At 41.4% G+C, this 17165-nt stretch overlaps 1 protein-coding gene across 3 annotated transcripts in view; it reads left to right on the forward strand.

Moving 5' to 3' along the window:
* TTLL11 (tubulin tyrosine ligase like 11) overlaps positions 1–17165 on the forward strand; it is a 228776-nt gene that overhangs the window by 47162 nt on the left and 164449 nt on the right. For 2 of the 3 annotated variants that reach the window (XM_045791020.2, XM_087869397.1), the window contains exon 3: positions 5077–5210. In XM_045791020.2, coding sequence (XP_045646976.2) covers positions 5077–5210 — 134 coding nt within the window. Of the gene's footprint in view, positions 1–898; positions 1038–5076; positions 5211–17165 lie in introns of those variants that run through there. The other variant, XM_045791021.2, reaches the window with a different exon arrangement.

Genomic DNA, 17165 nt, shown 5'->3' on the forward strand with positions numbered 1-17165 from the left:
ACACTCAACCGCTGTGCCACCCAGGCGCCCCGGGAGAGCATGTGACTTTTGATCTCAGGGTCAGGAGTTTGAGCCTCATGGTGGGCGTAGAGTTTACTTAAAAAAAAATTACTCTTTTTTTTTTTTTTTGGCATTCTATGCCGTGTCTTTAAGAAAACACATCTCAGAAAACCCATTGGCGAGTTATGCCATGTCCGCTAGGGGGGTTCAATTAAGCGTTCAGACCACCATGGGCCTCACTTGGCTCAGATTCACTTAAAAGGATATAGGGCAGGAAACACGGCCTGCCAGCCGGTCAGTGTCCGGCATTTCTCCCCAGTGGTGTCTTTGCGAGGGGGCCAAAGGCTAGTCTCATCTCTCAAGGGAAAGCTCAGGTGTAAGGAGACAAGCCCTACCTTGGTGGCCGTGGGTCTGTCTGGCTTAGACGCCCCTCAAGAGCCTTATCTCATGTAGCTCCTGCGAAGCCTAGCTTCCAGGGCCCCCAGCAGGGTCATGCTGAGTTACGAGAGTCATTACATCAGGAGAGCCTGAAGCTACGACTTCCTACCAGGTATATTTATGCAGTTGGCCGATCAGGGATCATTTCAACCATATGCTTTGTTGTCTAGGAACACAGCTAACTTTCTACCTTTATTGGTTTCCGGGGGAACAGAGCTAGAAAATTAGCCCACAGTTAGAGAAGAGGGAGGGTTCTGTTGGAGAATAAAAAGGATTCTGGTAGCCCGGGTTCTTGCTCACAGTTTAATGGGGTAATGGGGTAATTCCTTTCTGTCTTGCTGCTCGTAAAAGGTGACTTTTGGATGCCACTTGAAGGACTTACTGGGATACTGGGAGCATGTCATTTGGAAGAGAACAATTCTTCGAATGAGGACAGAGTTCCTAAGACGTGACTCCTCAAATGAGGCTTCATTTATGTTTCCCCCTCTTTGCTTGTACCTCATCTCCTGGCTGAGAGTAAGAAAGAAGTCGTAGCTATGGCTCTCCTCTTGGAACACAAATGAGAGAAAAACACCCTCGAAGGACTCGTTTCATTAAAGGTGATATAAGAATATTCATTCCAAAGAAGCAGTTTCGCTCTATCCCACATTCCATGTGCCAGTGACTGGAACATATAATTTTCCACTTTACCAACAGCAATTAATTAGTTCTAATGACAAAGCAGGCTCTCGAACCTCTAGGCGGAGAGGCAGTGTGGCTACACCCTCTCCCCGTGGAAGACAGCAGTTCTTAGCGATGACGTGATTCCAGAAGGGTCTGTCCTTTGGCTTTCGTTTGGGCCCAGGCTTAGCTTCTGTCTCTCCTGTGTCCCGTTATTCTAGCAGTGCATATGCACTGTGTGGTATCTAGAGTGAGTTCTGGATGAGGCAGGCAACTCCAAATACATTACATGCTGAATAAACGGAAAACTTTTGCAGATGCATATGGAAGCGATTTATTTTGTTTGTGTCAGCACATTAGATTTTAGCCACTTTTCTATGACGAGGTCCTCCAAGATGTGTTATTATGTCTTAACATGATGAATTAAGACTTTCTATAAAAATAATCGGATTTAGATGTCTTTGCTTTAGGAAAGTCCCAAACTGTCAATTCTCAGCTCATAAGCAACAGTGTTTTGCAGACTTTCAGGGTCTGAGATATGTGGCAGCACGTGGCAGGGGCTGCTTGAAAGTCCGCCCTGGGGAGGAGATGCTCTGGCAGAGAGGGAGAGGGCCCCTGCCAGGAAGGTCCGGGGCAGCTCGCGGTCAAGCACTCGGCTGTGCCGGGGAGGGTACAGAGACAAGGAGAAAGGCATGTAGGGAGAGAAGTCAAATACAAAACCAGTGCCAGACGGAGGACATCTGGGGTGCCCTGGAGGGGTGGAACGAGGCCACATGACCTAACCTAATCTGCGTGGGGCGCAGACAGGGTGAGAGACCCAGGAGAACATGTGAACTGAGCCTCCAGGGCTGGACGGGCTTGACCTCCCTGCAAAATGCGGGAACAGAGTTGGCGAAAGACCTAGGATGTTTAGAGCAGGCTGCTCGTTCAGTGAAGGGCCAGTGGCCCATGATGGTCAGAAAGGGTCAGGTGTGATAGGGGCCGTGGACGGGTGATAAGCAGGGACTGAAGGATAGCATCCTTATAGTCTGAAGGTCGTGGGGAGCCACTGAGAAACTGTTAGGCCGGAGAGCGACATGGGCCAGCTTGCATTTTCAAAAGGCCTGCCAGAGGGATGCATTGGAGGTGGGTGGAAGGGCGGGGCCAGGAGATAGAGGTAGAGCTGAGAGGCCATGGCAGGATCCAGGCAAAAGATGAACTCATCAGCGGCACTGGGAACAGAGAGAAGAGGGTGGATCTGGAAGTATTTATTTGTCGTTGGGTGGTTGTAATGTATTTTTGCCAAGAATCATTGTTGACAATGATATTTGGATTGACTAGTACTCCCGACATAGCCCAGATTTTGTTTTGTTTTTGTTTGTTTGGTTTTTTAAAATCGGGTTAAACAGGTCTGTGTGGGCAAGCCTGAGGATCAGACTGTTACCCTCTTGTGTAGCTCCACAGGGGTCGAGACCCACCAGGCCTTGAGATTCCAGCGTAGCAGAGAGAAGAACCCAGGTCCAGAGGTGGCAAGGGTCACAGGGAGGGGGCAGGTGCTGCAGTTGCTTGGAGAAGAGAGGTAGAGTCGAGAGCCAGCAGAGCCTGGCAATGACCTCTCTTTTCCCCTATTTGCTCTGGGACCATACACTCTGGCTCAGCTAGAAAGCCAGCTGCTCTCGTCAGCATCTTCCTGAGAGACGATGACACTCCCCGCATCTGTCTCTGAGCCACCACCAGAAGTCCAGACGCCAGCAGCTTCCACAGGGGGTCTGGGGGGGGGTCACAGATGCTTTCCCTGGCAGCACGGGTGGGAGCACAGCTTAGATACGGTGGAGGAACAAAGGTTTTGGTGGTAAGTGGATTGAGGGAGGTCTGCACTGGTGCCTCCTGGAGACAGGCATTTAGGCAGAGGAGGGGTGAGTCGTCCTGTGGGTCAGAACTGTCTGGGAAGAGCAGCCGTTGGTTTGTAGGGTGCTTTCTTTCTTTTTCTTTCTTTTTTTTTTAAAGATTTTATTTATTTATTTGACAGAGATAGAGACAGCCAGTGAGAGAGGGAACACAAGCAGGGGGAGTGGGAGAGGAAGAAGCAGGCTCATAGCAGAGGAGCCTGATGTGGGGCTCGATCCCAGGACGCCGGGATCACGCCCTGAGCCGAAGGCAGATGCTTAACCGCTGTGCCACCCAGGCACCCCTGTAGGGTGCTTTCTAAGTTGGCTGTTTTCAGTAGAGAACTACCTGGAGACTGGCACCAAGCAGACTCGGCGGCAGATCTGTTAGCTGGTGTGATATGTTCTCAACTTGCTGGACGTTGGTTTTCACAAAACTTTTCTGGAGCATTCAAACCACACTTCTATACTCATAACACTTCTGTCTGTGTTGTGTGAGTCTGTCCGACCAGCTGAGGGGTATCTGGAAGAGAACCTCCCCCTGTCACAAGGCCTTTAAAGTGTAGAAAGTACCACAGCAGTCCGGAGGCTTCAGCTACTTGGGGTAAGGTGCGGTATTACAGTTAGTTATGAAGGGTTTTAGTCTAGTATGACAACAAACTATTGTCAAAGAAAAGGAAAAAGCTTCAAAAAATTTTTGGAATTTTTGTTTTGTGTATTTGGTGTTCAGCTCCAGTGTTTATAACTCAAAAATTCTGATTTTGGGGGGGACTAAAAGGAAACAGCTAGAACTTTCTGGGCTTATACTTATTTTTGGGGAAGCTCAGAACAGTGTCCTCAGTGAGTTTTCTTCAATATCGAAGAGTTCATGTCAGAGCACGGTTTATTAGTGCTTTTTGAGCTCCTTTATTTCTTATTTAATCCTTCCGTCTATCATTCTAAACAAGAACCAAGAAACTAGGCATTGGCATCTTGAATTTGTGATCTTCGGATTTATTGCTCCTTTAAATATGCTGAGGAAAGCAAGAAATAGGTTATTAAAAACCTTCATTCTCAAATGTTCACCCTTCACTTCCTGAACATGGGATTTTTGAGAAACGTCATTGGTTCTGATGGTGCCCGTTTAGAATGTGTGATAATTCGGACGTGCCAAGCTGACACGAAACTACGCTTTCTGTAACAATTTCGCTAAGCCGGTTCCTAGTGTCAGTGATGGAACTGTGCCGCCTCTCTCAGGGTGAAGGCCATTTCTAGTCCCCATTTTCAGTGGTGATATTTGCCTTAAGAGATAAGCATCTAAAACTTCAAAGAATTTTTACCTATTTGCTTAAAATTTGCTAAAGGTAGAGACTCAGTCTCTTCTCTTGCCGAGAGTTCCTAAAAATGTTCCAAGAAAAAAAAATCCACTGTTCTTTTAAAATGTTTTATAAGTGAGTCATTTAATCCCCTCTGGGCAAATTAATGAGGTCTGATCAATGTTAGTGTCAGTACTTATCACTGACGAACTCCTACAGATTCCATTTTCTCCCCTAAACTATAAATTATGCTGTGATATCTGTTCTACTGTCTGTCCTTATTTCAAGGAGACAGATTTTATGCTGAAAGCTGTATATTTTTCTATTTTAGACCTTGAATACTCATGAAAGTTTAAAATAAAGCAACTTAATTAAGCTTCTCGTAATGTAAGCAGAGCCCACTGGATGACATTCTCAAGGGTCTAAGATGGAAGCAGCCCCAGAAGTATGCACGGTGGCCCCACCTTAAGGAAGATATTAGGTTTTAAGTGCAAGATGTAAATGCTTCTCTTTATCCATTATGGGGGGGGGGACTGACAAAGAATGGAATCATAAACTAGGTGGAAACCCATCCCTTCCAATTGATGCTTCATTTTTTATAAGGAGAGAAAACTATCCTTCTATTACCTCGTTTGTCGTTAATTTGGTAGGTCTTTCCAAGCCATGAGTCACCGCTGTGGGGAACAGCTCCTACCTTGTTTTATCCTGTCTGCAAAAGCGAATATGTCGGGTGGGTGGTTTCAAAAGTCCCCGATCGTGGCTGTTTTATAGCTAGCGGCCCACTGCTGCTCAAACCTCACAGCTTCTCTCCTCCCCAGGCATGACGGAGATGGTGCGTAAAATTACTCTGAGCAGAGCCGTGAGAATTATGCAGCATCTTTTTCCTGAGGAGTACAACTTCTACCCTCGCTCATGGATTCTGCCCGACGAGTTCCAGCTCTTTGTCGCTCAGGTAGACGGCACTCCGTCCCCGTGACCCTTGACTTATGTTATGGTTGCCACTGCGTCCTGGGAGCTGGGTCCTGGGTCCTGTGTGCTGCGAGCTGAGGTAGGAGTGGGGGGGGGGTCCCCGGGAAGCTGTGACTAGCCACGGGAGTGTCCCCATAGTACCCCGTGGGTGTCGGCAGCGATCAAGGAGCTGGAAGTGAATAGGCAGGGTGACAGGTAGGTAAACTGAAGAAGGGTGTCTTGACTTGAGGAGACTGGCCTGAAGCTGGTATTGGGAGCGGGGCCATGGAGCCGGTGTTTGGAAAGCGAGGGAGACAGGGCTGGGGCAGGTGGCTCAGCCTGGAAGCAGATTGGGGCTGTTTGGGTGAATGTAGGGTGTGGGTTCCCCAGCATCCAGTGGTATGAAATGTGGGAGGTCGGGCTCTGTTTCAAGGCCAGGGAGGAGGTCCGACACACTGTGGAGGTGAGGAACCTTGTCAGTGTCCTGCTTTAAATCTGTTCCAGAATTAATGTTCAAATCACACAGTCCATATCAAAACAAGATGTTTGAGCATGAAATACTTTGGAGCCTTCACCACTGATTGTGAAACAGTACCCGTAGGGAAGCTGAACTGAGGATTGCCATCCTTCATTTAGGACCCCCTCTCAAAGCCTCTGCCAGTGGGTTCCATGGTCCAGGCCATACCTCTGAGGGTAACTGCACAAATAATGCCCATCTTATTGTGATAGGGTTAATACCATTTACTGGCCCTACTGTGCTCCAGGCATTGTGCCAGAAGCTTCACGTATTTCTTTCAGTCCTCACAGCAGTCTGGTCAAGTTGGTTGTATTATTAATCCCATTTTGTGGATAAGGAAACAGACTTTGATAAGCAAGGTGACTTGCTGGAGAAGTGGGATTTAAACTTAGAGCTGATTTCAAGGCCTATGCATTTTTTAAAAGATTTTATTTATTTATTTGAGAGAGAGGGATAGAGAGAGAGTATGAGCAGGGTGGGAGGAGAGGCAGAGAGAGAAGCACACTCCCCGCTGAGCAGGAAACCCAATGCGGGGCTCGATCCCAGGACCCTGACATCATGACCTGAGCTGAAAGCAGACTCTTAACCCACTGAGCCACCCAGGTGCCCTAAGGCCTTTGCTTTTTATAAGCTGTCTTATTGCCTGCGTGTTGTTTTGGTTTTAATAGCAAATGATCAAACTTGTAATGAAATAATGATTTATGAAGCACAAAAAAAGCTTGGAGTGGTCGTTTTTTAAAAGGAAACTCTCTATGGGGTGGTGGTCATGTGGGTTCATACATTTCTTAAAATTCATCCAATTATTAACCTACAATGAATGCATTTTATTGCATGCAAATTATGCTTCAATAAAGTTAATTTTAAAAAATAAACTCTCAGCAGCTCCCCATACTCACCCCTCAACTTCCCACTTCGGTGGCTCTGCTCGCGTCCTTGTCCCTGTATGGAATATCTTTCTGTCCCATTTCCACAACTCTACATCTAACTATTCTGTGACTTTAAATGAGACGCCTATCAACTATGCCTTCAAAATCAGATATGTGAGAACTTTTCCATCAACCCCCAAGTTCCTCTGTGCCCCCTTGCAGTCCATTCCCTCAACTCCCCCAGCCCAGGCGACCTCTGGTCTGCATTCTCATTATAGATTCCTTTTGCTTGTTCGAGAAATTCATATAAACAGAATCATATATATAGATTTTTGAGTCTTTTTCTTTCAGGATTCTATTTTTGAGATTCACCCATGTTTGTTGTATACAGTAGCCGTTTGTGTTTTTATTGGTGAGTAATATTCCATTAAATGAATTTGCTTCTCCATTTCCCACTTGATGGGCGTCTGGGCCATCCCCAGTTCGGGGATTTTGTAAATAAAACTGTCATGACTGGGGCGCCTGGGTGGCACAGCGGTTAAGCATCTGCCTTCAGCTCGGGGCGTGATCCCGGCGTTCTGGGATCGAGCCCCACATCAGGCTCTTCCGCTATGAGCCTGCTTCTTCCTCTCCCACTCCCCGTGCTTGTGTTCCCTCTCTCGCTGGCTGTCTCTATCTCTGTCGAATAAATAAATAAAATCTTAAAAAAAAAAAACTGTCATGACTGATGGCATGCAAGTCATCTTGTGAATAGATATTTTCACTTCTCTTGGGTCATACCTACGAGTGGAATTTTTGGGTCACCTGGTATACGTATGTTTAACTTAGAAGAACTTGACGAACTTTTCCCCGAAGTGGTTGTACACCGTCACCAGCAGCGTGCGGGTCCTGTTTGTGCCACTGGGCCTGGAATCGTTGTGGTCAGTCTTTTGAATTTCAGACACTCCGGGAGATGTGTAGTTGCCCATCTCCATGGTTTTAATTTACGCCTCCCCGAGGACCAGATGTGGAGCATCTTTTCACATGCTTTTTGGCCATTCGAGTATCTTCTTTTGCCAAGTGTACATTCAAACTTCGGCTCATTTCTCTGAGGATTTTATTTTTAAGGTGTAGGTTCTTTATATGCTCTGCGTACAAGTCTTTTGTACGTGTATTGTGAATATTTTCTCCCTCTTAACGTTCCACGTTTCAACTCTGCCTTCTGAGGAATAAAAGTTTTTCATTTTGGTGAAGTTGAACTTACCATTTTTTCTTTTACAGTTTGTCTTTTTGTGTGATACCTAAGGCTTCTTTGCACAATTAAAGGTGGTGAAGATTTTATACTTTATTTCTAGGGGTTTGTTAGTTTTAGTGTTTACATTTAGGTTTATGATTCATTTCAGCTTAGTTTCTGTGTACGGCATGAGATCGGGGTTTACTTTGTTCCATAGGGATATTCAGTTGTTCGGGTATAAGGATGATTGGTTCCCTCGTTGAATTAAGTACCTTGGCAGCCTTGTTGAAAACCAGTTGACTGTATGTGTTTCGTCTGTTTCTGGAGTCTGTTTTGTTCCATTTGTCTGTATGTTTACTCTTAGGCTAATACTGCATTTTATCTTGATCGCTCTAAGTCAGAGTCAGTCTGGAAATCAGGGAGTGCAAGTCTTCCCACTTTGTTTATCATCATAATTGTTTTGGTTATTATAGGGCTGTTGCGTTTCCATATCAGTTTTGTAACCAGTTTGCCCATTTCTACAAAGAAGCCCACTGGGACTTTGATTGGGATTGTTCTGACTCTACAGATCAGTTTGGAGACAGTGGACATCTTACCAGGGTCGACTCATCTAGTCCATAAATTTTAGCTCCATTTATTTATATCTTCCTTCATTAATCTCAGCAATGTAAGGAGTTTTTTATGCTATTGTAAGTGGTATTTTTTGAATTGCATCTTCCTGTTGTTTGTTGCTGGTGTATAGACATCCAGCTGACTTTTCATTTTTGAACTTGTATCAGATGACCTTGCTCAGTTCCCTTATTAGTTCTACAAGTTCTTGTTTTGTAGATTTGTTAGGATTTTCTAGGTATGCAATTAATTCACTTGTGAATTAATACATTTCGTTTCTTCCTTTCTAATCTTACATGCCTTTTATTTATTTTATTTTTCCTTAGTAAACTGCACTGGGCTAGGATCTCCAATACAATTGAGTTAGAAGTAATTGGAGGGGACATTTTTGCCTCATTCCCAATGTTAGGGGGCAAGCATACAGCTTGTCACTGTTACATGTGGTGTTAGCTATAGGTTGTTCATAGATGCCCTTTATCAGGTTGAGGAAGGTGTCTTCTATAGTTTGCAGAAGTTTTTCATCATGAATGGGTGCTTAATCTTGTCAAATACTTTTCAGCATCTGTTAAGATGATATGATTTTTCTCTTTATTTTGATACTACAGTGAACCACCAATTCATATTTTAAATATTAAGCTAACTTTGCATTCCTGTTACAAATCTTATATGGTTAGGGCGCATTATCCTTTTTAAATACTGCTAAACTGTATTTGCTTATATTTAGGAATTTTTGTGTCGTTGTTCATGAGAGATATTGGTGTGTGATGTCTTTGGTCTTCGTATCAGGCAATCCTTATTAAATGAGTTAGCAAATACGTCTTTACTGTTTTGAAAATTTTATATAAGATTGGTATTATTTCTTTCTTAAATGCTTGCTAGAACACCCTATTGAAAGTATTTGGGCATGGAGCTTTCTGGGAACATTTTAAATTACAAATTAATTTTTTAATACATATAGGTAATTTGTTTCTTTTAAGGAATTAATCCATTTTATCTGAGTTGTCCAAATTACTGATGAAAGTTTTGAAAAACAGTATTTCTTTATTTTTTAATGTCGATGAGAATTGTTGTTAGCTTGATGATTTGGCTCCATTAGAAGGTAACTTCCCTTGTCTTGAAATCTACTAAGCTATCTTTGGCTTAGTATTTGCACGGTGTATCTTTGTACCATTCTTTTACTTTTAACCTATTTGCATTTTTAAAGATTGCTTCTTGTTGACATCATGTAATTGGGTTATGGTCTTTGATGCAGTTTGACAATCCCTGCCTTTTAGTTGGTATGTTTGGTCCACTTAAATTTAATGCGATCATCAATATTGTTGGTTTCAAGTGTACTGTCTTCCTATGTCTTTACCATTTTATTCTGTATGTTTGGATTAATGGAGTATTTTTAGTGTTTTATTTTATCTCCTCTTTAGACTTACCAGCTATGCCTCTTTTAAAAATGTTTTTAGTTTTTGTCTTAGCCCTAGAATTTAGGGCTTACAGCGCATCTTTACTTGTCATATTTACCTTTAAGCATTACATACTTCAGGTAAAGTATAAGCGCTTCACAACAGTATACCTTTATTCCCATCCTCGTCCTTTACGGTATTATCATATAGTTGCTTCTATGTTATAAACACCACAATACAGTGTTTTTATTTTTGTGTTGAAAAGTCAATTACCTTCTAAAAAAACTGAAAAATGAGCATGTTTGTCTTGTATACTCACCTATACATTTGCATTTCCAGTACTCTGCGTTCCTTCGAGTAGCTCTTGGATTCCATCTGGGAATTATTTTCCTTCCACTTGAAGAATTTTTTTAAACATATTTTTTTATAGTACAGATCTGCTGTTCTCCCAGCTTTTGTTCGAAAATGTCTTTATTTTACCTTCAGTTCTGAAACTGTTTGAAACTGTTTCGAAATAATTACTAGTTACAAAAGATTGCAAAAATAGTATCAGAAAGAGCTCCCATGTTCCCTTCATTTAGCTTCCCCTAATGTTAACGTCTTATACAACTACTGAAGCTGGGCAATTAACATTGATACAATATTACTTAATAATCTATGCACCTTATTTGCATTTTTCTATTGTCCCGCTAATGTCTTTTTTTCCTGGGTCAGGATCTACTCCATGTTTACTCATTGTATTTAGTTGTCATTTCTCCTTAGTCTCCTCTGAGTTGTAACAGTTCTTCAGTCTATCTTTGTCTTTCATGACCTTGAAGAGTACTGGTCAGTCCATTTTTTTAGAATGTCCCTCAATTTGGTTTTGTCTGATTTTTTCATGATTAGATTCAGATTACACATGTTTCGTAAAGTGATGTTGTGACCTTCTCAGTGCAGCATATCAGGGGGCACATGATGTCAAGATGTCTTATTTCTGGTGATGTCAACTTTGATCACTTAGTTAAGGTCGCTTCTGTTAGGTTTCTCCATAAAAAGTTACTGTTTTTCCTTTGTAAGTTCAGTATCTTGTGGGGACATATTTTGAGACTATGTAGATAGCCTATTTGTCTCATTTTTTTTAAAAAAAGCTTTAATTAAGATAAAATTGAAGTACAATAAACTGCAAATATTTCAGGTGTGCAGTTTGATATGTTTTGATGTATGTAAAAGCCCACGAAACCGTTACCACGGTCAAGATAATGAACGTATCCGTCATCCCGGGTTCTTCATGTCCCTTTGTAATCCTTCCTTTCTTCCTCTCCCTTCCCTCTACCTCCCATCACCAGGCAACTATGGATCTGCTTTTTATCAAGACTAGTTTGCACTTTCTAGAATTTTATATAAATGGAATAATATAGCAGGGACTCTTATTTTTTCCTTAAATTTTTGTTGTTGTTGTTTTGGCTTCTTTCACTCAATATAATTATTTTGAGATTCATCCATGTTGTAATATTCATCAACAATTCATGTGTTTTTATTATTGAGGAGTATTCCATTGAATGTATATCCCACCGTTTGCTTATACCTTCAGCTACTGCTGGATATTTAGATTGATTCCAGTTTTGGCCTATTACAAATAAAGATACTATGACTATCCATGTCTGAGTCTTTGTGTGGACATATGATTTCACTTTTTTTGAGTAAATTCTTAAGAATGGAGTGTCTGGATCATATAGTAGGTGTCTATTTGATGTTGAAGATAGTACCAGTTGTTTTCCAAAGTGGTTGTGCCATTTTATATTCCCATCAGCCACGTATAAGCATTTTAGTTCTTCTGCATCCTCGCCAACACTTGGTAGTAGTCAGTCTTTTCAATTTTAGCTATTCTAATAGGTATATAGCCTTTTCTTATTATTTAGTTTGTATTTCCCTAGTTATTAATGATTTTGAACATCTTTTCATGTGCTTTACCATCTGAATTTTTTTTAATTAAAAAAATTTTTTTTCCAAATGCATTCTTTAATGAAATAAATTTATTTATATCTTGTGTCCATTTAAAAAAATGAGTATTTGTATTATTGAGTTTCAAGAGTTATTTATCTATTTTGAATATAGGTATTTATTAGGTGTATCAATTACAAATATTTTCTTCCAGTCTGTGCCTCATCTTTTCATTGTCTTAACAGTATCTTTTGAGAATCAAATTTTTCATTCTGATGTAAGTCCAATTTATCAATTTGTTCTTTTATGAATCATGCTTTTGGTGTTATACATAAGAACCTTTACCTAACCCAAACTGACAAAGATGTTTCATGTTTTTGTCTAGAAATTTTATGGTTTTAAGTTTAGATCTATGATTTGTTTGAGTTAATTTTTGAATGTGATGTGAGGTATGGATTGAAGTTAACCTTTTTTGGACATAGATATCCAGTTGTTTCAGAAACATTTGATGAACATATTAACCTTTCTCTCCCAAATTGCTTTTGCATTTATGTTGAAAATAATTGTTCAAGTATGGGTGGGTGTTTCTGACATCTCTATTCTATTCCATTGATGTATTTGTCTATTTTTATGCTAATACTTCACTGTCGTAGTTACTGTAGCTTTGCAATAAGTCTTGAAATCAGGTAATATAAGGCCTCCAACTTTGTCATTTTTTTCAGAGTTGTCTAGGCTATTATAGTCTTTTGATCTGCCATGTGAATTTTAGAATCAGCTTATCAATCTATGAAAAAGCCTGCTGGGATTTTCATTAGGATTGCATTGAATCTACATTTCACTTTAGGTAGAATCAACATCTTAACAACATTGAGTTTCTGATATATAATGTATATCTCTCTTTTTATTTTATAGGTAATGCGATATATATCTCTCCTTTTATTTAGGTCTTCCTTAATTTCATTGGGCAATGTCTGTTAGTTTTTAGTGCATAGGTCTTTCACATCTTTTGTCAAGTTTATTTCTAAGTATTTCAAATTTTTTATAAATTGGCAATGTTGTATTTTTAAAGTTCAATATCTAGTTGTTTATTTTGATTATGTAGAAATACAGTTGACTCTTATATATTGATCTTGTATCCTGAAACCTTGCTAAACTCAGTAGTTTCAGTAGCTTATTTTGTAGATTCCACTGGATTTTCTGTATAGACCATCATGTCCTCATGATTTCTTACTTTCCAATTAGCCCTTTATTTCTTTTTCTTAACTTATTGCATTGGCTAGAACCTCCATATAATGTTGAATAGAAGTGATGAGAGAAGACGTCCTAGGCCTGTTCTTGATCTTTGGGGATAAGCCTTTAGCTTTTCATCATTAAGTGTGGGTTACTTGCAGATTTCTTGTAGATGCTCTTTATTACATTGATGAAGTTCCCGTCTGTTCCTTGTTTCCATGATTCTTGTTTTGCTTTTAATTAGAAATGGGTGTTGGGTTTTGTTACATACTTTTCTTAAGTCTATTGAGATGATCATATGGATTTTCTTTTTTTTTTTTTAAGATTTTATTTATTTATTTGACAGAGAGAGAGACAGCGAGAGAGGGAATGCAAGCAGGGGGAGTGGGAGAGGGAGAAGCAGGCATCCTGCTGAGCAGGAAGCCCGATGCAGGGCTCAATCCCAGGACCCTGGGATCATGACCTGAGCCGAAGGCAGCCGCTTAATGACTGAGCCACCCAGGCACCCCGATATGGATTTTCTTTTTTAGTTTATTAATATGATGAATAATATTGATTGATTTTTAAATATCAAATAAACTTTGCATTGCATTCCTTAGATAAATCCCACTTGGGCATGATATATTATCCTCTTTATATATTGTTGGATTTGATTTTCTAAAATTTTTTTTAAGAATGTGTGTATCTATATTCATGACGGATATTGTTCTGTAGTTTTCTTTCTTTCTTTTCTTTTTTTTTTGCAATGTCTTTGCCTGATTTTGCTATCAGGGTAATGCTAGTCACATAGAATAAGTTGGAAGTATTCTCTACTCTTAAATTTTCTGAAAGAGTGTATAGAACTGGTATTACTTCTTTCTTAAATATTTGGTAAAACTCACCAGTGAAGTCATGTGGACCTGATGGTTCTTTATGGGAGGGTGTTAACTGAAATTTCAATTTCTTTCACAGATATAGACTATTTATATTTTCTATTTCTTCTTGGATGAAACTTGGTAGTTGTTCCTTCAATGAATTTGTCCATTTTGCATTCCTACAAATATTCTTGAACTTTGTTATGAGATCCAATTAAGTTATGTGGAAATAGATTTGGGTCTTGTTTTTAAGGTTTGTCAGGCAGGACTGGAGCAGTGTTTAGTCCAACCAAATTATTCCTTACTACTGAGGCAAGAATCTTATGTGTACTTCACCTGATGCTCCAGGAACCATGGTGTTTTCTAGTCTGGCTGGTGAGAATGGATGCTATTCCAGGCTGTGTGTGAGCACCAGGCATTGCTACTCTAGTCCTTTTGGGTGGTTCTTTCCTTGGCTTCAGGTAGTTTCCTCAGAATCACTCACTGATTTGTACTCAGCTAAATACTAATGGGAGACCCTCTGTGGCTCTCCAGAGTCCTCTCTTTGTGAAGAAATCTCCTTTCCAGGAGTCCATCCTGAGAACGCTAGCTATCTTAGTCACCCTGACTGACAATTCCTTTTCCTCAGCTCAGGGGGTCTACTGGGCTGGAATCTTTCTCCGGGCAGTAAACTGAGGCAGTCACAGGGCTCACATCATTTGATTCTCGTCTCTCAGGAATCATTGTCCTTTTCTGCCTGATGTCCAGTGCCTCCAAAACCATTCTTAATACACTTTATTTTGTGGTTGCTTCAGATGGGAAGGTAAATCTAGTTTCTGTCAGTACATCTTGGCTGGAAGTGGAAGTCCTCTGACTTCCAATAGCAACACTTACTATTTTTTTACTGGGGTTGCCTAATTTAAAATTCTTCAGCAATCCAAATAGGGTTCTTCTCTTATTCATAGGAAAGGAAAGTGAGGCACAGAGAGGTTAGGTGATTTTTGTCAAGGTAATGCAGCTTGGAAGACTAGCTCCAGAGTCAACTTTCTGTGCTATACTATGGGAGGAAATTTGAATAGATGTGTGGATACAGAACTATTCCAGAGAAAGGAGTAAAACTTTGCTGGTAATGAGAGGGTTAATCAGGATAGAGGGCAGATGGCATAGAGGGAGGGGGAAGGCTTCCTGGTAGAGGTGATACCTGATTTGATTTTGAAATAATGAGCTTGCCTTGTAGACTAACCGAAGAAGAGCATTCCAGTCGAGATCAGTAGCTTGTGCAAAGGTGCATAGAGGTGAAATAGTGTGACATATTGGAATGATAAGGAGTTGGGTGTTACTGGAGTTTAAAAGAAGAGGGTTTGACAGTAGATGAAGTTAGAGAAGTAGAGGCCAGATCAGGGAGGGCCTTGAATGCCAGATTAACAGGAGGAAGCCATGAGAGGGTTAGGTGGAGGATGGGGAGGCAGGGGTTGCCTCTGGTGGGGTAAAGGCAGGATTGGGGAGGGCAGGGGAGTGAGACCTGTGGAAAGGCTGCCCAGCTTGGCCAGGTGACAGAGATGCTGAGGCTCGTCCTGAGACACTAAGATATGAGTCTTATGCAGAGAGGGCCCAGGCACGCAGCATATTTAGAAGGGAAAATCTGCAGGACTCTGTGACAGATCAGAGAGGGACGTGGGGAGAAGGCGGAACTGACACTTTCAGGAATCTGATGGGGGTGCCGTTTGCTAAGATTCCAGAGAGAAGGAGGAGCAGGTTTGGTGGAGAGGATGGAAAGCGGAGCTGGTGCTTGGCTTTCTGACGGTAGCTGTTCAGAGGGACTCTCATCAGTGAAATAGGAGGCGGGTCAGGTGATTGACAGGGACTCTTTCTGTTTGAGCATTGGAATTCCTGAACCGTCAAAGCCCATTCGATTGGTGCTACAAGTACTTCGAACTGGGTAGTTCCCTAGTACAAAGGAGCATTTCTTTGTCTCTAAGACATTCATCTAGAATCTGCTGACTCGGGGCCTGGCACAGGCAGAATGAGACTATGGAAACCCTACCCTAGTCACTTGCTGGAAAGCCCGGCCCATACTAATTCTTCATGGGACCTCCAGTGAGCCCCATCCTCCAGCCCCGGTTCTCCATCTGTTGAGTGGGGAAGTGATCCGAACCTCCGAGTGTTTGTGCACATCCAGTGAGTATTTGATGACGAAATGCTTTATTAGCTTCGAACCTGATTAAACCCATGTGGCATTCTTATTTTTAATATATCCTTGGTTTTAATACAAAACCATGCACTCATATTAAGAATTCAAAGAATATAGGGACATGTAAAGAGTGAAAAAAAATCCCCACTCATTAGATTATTCGAACACTAGTGTGTATCCTTCCAGCTTTTTCCTACATATGAACAAATATACACTCTAACACACGCAGCTCTTTTTCTTTAAAGAAATGGCATGATCCCCTGCTCTCTGTTCTTCAGCCTGCCGTTTCCTCCACTGCGTTTTATACATCTTTCCACGTCGCCGCTGCAAAGTCCTCTATTGTATGGATACACCGTGACTTTTAAAGTCATCCCTCCTACTGATGAACATGTAGGTAGTTCTCATATTTCTTCGGTGCAACAAATAATGCTGTCGGGTACACCCTCATATGTAAGGTATCTTCATACACGCGTGCCAGCATTACCTTCAGACAGAAATCTCGAAGTGGAATTGCTGTATTCAGAGATATGTGCATTTACATGTTGGCAGGTGCAGCCACTCGCGAGGCTTTATTAGAAATGGTGCGCTTAATTATGAGAGTAAACAGTGTCTTGCGATTGGCTTGGAAGTGAGCTTTCAGAGGTATGTGTGCGGGCTTTGCTTTGTGACTCCTCGCAACAACGGGAGGGCGTGTGATTCGCTGTAACTCATTCTAAAACCTGACACTTTGGAGGTATTTTATTTGTCACATTAGTTAAGATGATATTTATTTCGTCAAAGAACGGGGAGGATCGCATCACTCCTGATATTCGTCTGCAAAACCGCTACCCTAATATGATCAGCAGGTGGCGCTAGCAGGAAGCAAGTAGGATGCTCCGTGGAAATTTTTGTGAGGAGAGGAGGATGCAGGCTTGATTTCCCCCGTTAGCAGATGGCCAATAAAAAAATTCCGTGGAGTTTATTTTGCATATGGTCTTCCATCTGGGTATTTGAGAAAAGTACAGTTTTGTTATCAAAACAGTATTTATTATGGTGAAGGAGTTTGTATTTCGTAGCAGAAGAATTTTTCAGTGAATAAAGCCAAAAACCTGTTCAATAATCTTTTCTGGTTTCTTGGAGGAACCGGCGAGCATGGGGTTCTTCCGTTCCCCTCTCCAGTTACCATACTCAGTTAGCTTTTATTGAT

The sequence above is a fragment of the Ursus americanus genome, chromosome 18 (genome assembly GCF_024610735.1).
Source record: "Ursus americanus isolate L20-20 chromosome 18, mUrsAme1.1.p, whole genome shotgun sequence".
In the NCBI taxonomy this organism is placed as follows: Eukaryota; Metazoa; Chordata; class Mammalia; order Carnivora; family Ursidae; genus Ursus; species Ursus americanus.